General features: G+C 40.3%; 1 protein-coding gene across 1 annotated transcript in view; it reads right to left on the reverse strand.

The window, feature by feature from the left end:
* Window positions 1-1,346: 1,346 nt before the first annotated feature.
* SKA2 (spindle and kinetochore associated complex subunit 2) overlaps window positions 1,347-5,264 on the reverse strand; it is a 4,260-nt gene continuing 342 nt past the window's right edge. Inside the window, 5 exon segments of the mRNA XM_009083898.1 lie at window positions 1,347-1,397; window positions 1,399-1,430; window positions 2,633-2,672; window positions 3,536-3,622; window positions 4,732-4,908. Of these exon segments, the coding sequence (XP_009082146.1) occupies window positions 1,347-1,397; window positions 1,399-1,430; window positions 2,633-2,672; window positions 3,536-3,622; window positions 4,732-4,908 (387 nt within the window).

Here is a 5,264-nt window from a genome sequence, read left to right on the forward strand (position 1 = left end):
CGGGAACGGGGGAGGGAAGGGAGGAGGGAGGAAGGGAGGGAAGGAGAAAGGAAGGGAAGGAAGGAAGGGAAGGAGAAAGGGAAGGAAGGGAAGGAAGGGAAGGAAGGAAGGAAGGAAGGAAGGAAGGAAGGAAGGAAGGAAGGAAGGAAGGAGTCTACAGTACTGACAGGAAGGAAGGAAGGAAGGAAAGAAGGAAGGAAGGAAGGAAGGAAGGAGTCTACAGTACCGACAGGAAGGAAGGAAGGAGTCTGCAGTGCCGACAGGTATCACCAGTGACTGCAGCCAGGGTTCACCCATAGGTGAGATAGTTAGCACTGATGAAGGCAGTGGCTGTAAGGATCGAGTGCTCTATTGAAAATTGATCAATGCGATTCAATGCTCAACTATTAAATCAGTTTGTGAAACTGATTACTTTGTTGGACACACTTGGCAGCCAACATAACATCAAGTTATCCCTCATTTTCTTCCCTTTCCTCTTCACTATCCAGCCTGCTCCCATCCAACCCTAACCCAGCTCATCACCAAGGTCAGAAATCAGCCTTTCCCACCCTAAGAGCACAAACTTAAATTCCTCTCCTTTGATAGGCATAATTTTCACAAAAAACACCCAGAAACTTAATAAAATGTCACATATCTTATGCCCTCAAATAGGGCAGAAATAAATACAGACACATTATACATGAGAAAAATCTCCCCCTTATATTTTTCACTGTGAGAGTGGATGAACAGTGTAACAGAAGTTGTGCTCTCCATCCTTGGAGCTTTTCAGGACTCTGCCCTGAGTGACCCACTGCAGCTGTCCCTGCTCTGAGCAGGGCTTGGACACTCTCCAGAGATCCCTTCCAACCTCAGCTCCAATGTGAGTCTGCAGTTTTCGTGGACTGTAACAAACCCAAGGGAGTTCACATCAAAGGAAAATGAAGCGGGTCAAGGAGCAGGTTCAGGGGTCAGGGCAGGACACAGGGTCAGGAGTCAGGTAAACAAAGGTGTAATAAATCCATGGCCTGGTCTCGTCAGCCTTCATCATTTATTCAGGAATGTAAGTACAATTAAGTGGCTTGGGCTATTTGCCTTAAAAACCCACTCAAGAATGTGAGCAGGAAAGTGGAAATGGAACACTTAAAAAAATCCATCAACCATAGTCCTATAGATACTCAAGTTAAAACACCAACCTCTTAACTTTCCAATGTAAAATCTTATAAACAAAACTTGTATACAGAAAAAATAAAAACTTTCCAACAGTGGATGTAGAACTCCCAGACCCCAGAGAAACACTCATTCCTTAGTAATCCAGGAGCTATGACCAAGATGTTTGTGTGCTGGATGACAATGGGCCAAGCTTCCATTTACACAGTTAGTTTAACATGTCCTTGTTTGTCGAGTTCCACAACAGTTAAGTTCTTTCAGGATTTGTATTCTTGAGTCAGTGGCTCATCTGGTTCATGTGTGAAACACAGTGCTTCCCTGTAAGACAAAAAAACTCTTGAGCAAAACTGGGATCAAACATCAAATCTGGCAGAAAAAGGCTAAAAGCACATAAGGAATGGGTTTTGTGCTCCGTAATTCTTATTCTACAAACACCTTTTCTGTGCTGCTTCAAATCAGGGAAGTCATTTGCTAATGATTCCTTAGGGTTACAGAGACAGAACTCCTGAGTTAAAACTGTGTCAGCAGAACCTCCCTGAACAGACCCAGTTTGAGGCATCTGTACAGTGAAACAAAGTGGAAAGGTCTGAAGAAACCGATGAAAATAACCAAACAACTTTTACACAGTTTAATTTAGAGGGTTTTGTATGATTTTGTACCTAACCATGTGTAGGGAGGAGAAGTCAAATCATGAAGTTATACCACGGCAGTGAAAGGTTAACTGGTTTTGTTTAATTTGAAAAGGTTTAATTTCTTTACAGTTCATAAAACTCTTACTAATGAATCTCTTTAAGTCTTAATTGTTCCTGTTCACATTGGAGTGGTTAAGAAACCACTGCAGGAAGAGTTCAGGTTTGCTGCTATGACAGGATTTATGATGCTCCTGGGTCCAGTCTCAAGTTGGAATTGCAGTTCTAAAAGATTGGAAATAGAAGATATTTGTTTCTCCAGAAATTCAGCCAAAGATAGGAAGTACTTCCATTACTGTTTACTAACCCTTGAATGGGTCTGAAGGAAGATTCTCCAGCAAGAGGAAGGCGAGAAGGAAGATACTCCCTCCAAACCATCACAGACCCAGTGAAAAGTCCTTTAATTTGAGATCTGATGTGCATTGATACATTTGGTCTGTCAATGATTAGTTGGTTGTTGTTTTAAAACAAACAAAGAAAGCCCAAGCAAAATTCCTCTCTGTAAGTTAGGATAAATGAACTTGAAAAGAGCTGTTTCTATGATAAGATTTGTGCACCATTTATTCCAGACCTTAACCACAACAATATCCACCTCAATCCCATCAAAAGCAACAAACTCCCAGAAACATGACAACTCTACATGGAATGTGACTAAGGGCTCAGGTTCTTGTAGTAAAGTATAAATTCTTCACATCAAAGCAGTAGTTACTGGTGCCTGAGAGTGAAAAGAGTGAACTTTGTGCATCTCAGGCTCTGTAAGAAGAAAACAGTGGGAAGTTTATTTCCTCAGCACTTACCTTCAAGTGAGCCAGGGACAGTAGATCCTGTGCAATGTGGCTATATAAATAAACAAAAGATAATGTCAGGATTAATTAGCATTTTGTTTAGAAATCATTTTTCACACTTTGATTTCTGCATGAGTAATTACATGTCACCACTGGGTAACCAAAGATCTGCAGCCACTGAAGGCAACAGCAAATCCTTAGGGATTAAACAAGGTTTCAAATAAAATTAAAATGAATACAGAAAGGTGAATATATAAGTCAGATGAGCCTCTTCAGCTTTCTCCTTTGCATTCCAGTACGGATCCAGCTGAGAGCACTGCATAATTCACCTCACTTAATATTTTCTTTTTAATATGAGACCAAATATTTGCAGGTGATCACATTGGGACTTTGTGCCATGGGAGAATATCTGACTTTTCAACACATCTCAGTTTAGATCTGCATCCTGCTGCATTACAGTTAGAAAATGTTGTTGCTCAGCTGCCCAAATCCATTTAATATTTCACAGGAAATTAAATTTCTCTCCACTTTGTTCTACACTGGTTTGAATCGATTACATTGTTCACTCTCACACAAAGGTTCCTTATCTAATGTATAAACAGAACAAGAGGATTGACAAGAACAACCAACTACATCCCTGAAGAGAAACATAAACATATCCTAATTAAAACATCAGGGGAACAAAGTCTTCCATCCAAGCTAATTTTTTCCTTTGTGGACAATGTAATTGGAACACATAAAAAAACTTAATCTGCACACAATAAAAATGAAAAGGTTTGTTAGAAACTTTAGTCCCATTTCTGAAAAATTCCATTCACTTGAGAGGTATAAAGTCACAAAAACAGCTCAGCCTTCAGCTAAGCTGGGCTCAGGATTAATGGTTTCTGGGATACTGACACTCCATGGCCTAATTACCTTTACCACTGGAGATTCCATTTCTTTCCAAATCTGGCAGCTGAGCTGCTGTACTGCAGTCTGTTCTGCTGCTGACAGAGGTGTGCTCTAGGAAAAAAAAAAGCAAACACAGACACTTTCAGTTCCTGAGGTGATGATATTTACAGAAGAACTCAATGTTTGTATAGTCTTTCCCTCATGGAAACTGATACTAGACTCCTACTTCCAGTGAAAGCAAATTTACAAGGGAAGTATTTCTGGAAAATCCACCACAATCTTTCTTTAGCATCAGTGCTACAAATTATTCAGGTAAGATAAATTCCTCATTAAAAAGTAAGTATTTCACTTAAAGACTTATATTTCTCATAACAGTTTAAATCATCTTTGGTTTAGGAAATATACAAAATACAAGAAAATATCTAAAAAGTCTAACTATAACCCAAGAGAGAAGAGTTTTCCATTTTAACAAAATCCAAATATGAAATTATGCTTGGCAAACATAGGGAAAAAATCTATTCTCCTTTCTGTGACACATAACCACTGTCTTTTAAATCATTAAACAGTCCATTTTGGCTATAAACACTTCCCAGTAACTTGAGCTGTTGACAGATAAACAGTCTCAAGCACTGTCATTAGAACACTGATCCAAATCACCTTATCTGTAGAGGGACATAATTAATGCTTCCACAGCCTCTTCACAACTGTAGTGAAGCAATGTCTGAAGGCCACTGAAGAAAATGTGTTGCTTGTTGCTGTTTTTTTTTTAACAGAGAGGCATCATCCTAGTGAGGAAAAGCTTAGCACTTTGCCCTATCAGCAATTCCCCCACCTGTGTTACCATGTGTTGGTTTGAACTTACTTCAGACAGTGAAAACACATTTGCCATTTCAAAGCTTTTTCTGCCTTTTAAAATTGGTTTCACTTTCTATTTTCTTTACGGTGGTTACTGGTCAAAGATGTCAGTACAGCCCTGGGACAGCTGTGAACAGACAGCAACCCCTCTGAGACTATTCCAACGTGTGCCAGGCTGCTCACACCACTCCAAAGCTGAACCCCACTAGCTCCAGTCCTCCAAGAGCTCCAATCCTGCAAGCATTTCCTCTGGAAAACCATCTTCTGCCACACAGCAGTTTCCAATGGGACTACTCACAGCACAGAGAGGTTACAAAGGTTCATGCACAGCAGTGAGCCCCAAGTGATTGAGATGACAACACTACCTCGAGGTCAGTGCGTTCCTGCAGTGCCTGAACTATCTTCATTGTGTGCTCCAGGGCAGTGCGGATGCCCTGCATGGATTCCTTCTGCTCCTTGGAAACTTTTTCCAGCTGCATACAGAGTGTTTTGTAACGGGATTTCATCACGGCCAGTTCTTGCAAGACAGTGACTGGATTCTCCTATGTAGAGAGTAAAAGTACATTTCAGCTGTGCCAGGAGAGAAAATTAATGTGGCCAAATATCAATTAGAAGTGTTAGAGCACTAAAATATAACAGGAAATCATCCCTTACAATGAGAAGTGTGTGATTTTTCTGCTGTGTGCTACAATATGCACAGAGCCAAGGACTTATAAAATCCATTTATTGTTTTCCTCTTCCTCTCATTCCTCCCCCAAAACCTGAATTTAGTCACTGCTTCTCAGCAAGTTTATCTCAGATCTCACAACAGAGGTGAGTTTTGGCTCAGATTGGAATCTGTCTCTTGAATTTAGGTGTTAACAATACCAACTTCTCAAAGCAGAACATGGGAGATTTT

Source organism: Acanthisitta chloris, unplaced genomic scaffold (genome assembly GCF_000695815.1).
Source record: "Acanthisitta chloris isolate BGI_N310 unplaced genomic scaffold, ASM69581v1 scaffold7841, whole genome shotgun sequence".
In the NCBI taxonomy this organism is placed as follows: Eukaryota; Metazoa; Chordata; class Aves; order Passeriformes; family Acanthisittidae; genus Acanthisitta; species Acanthisitta chloris.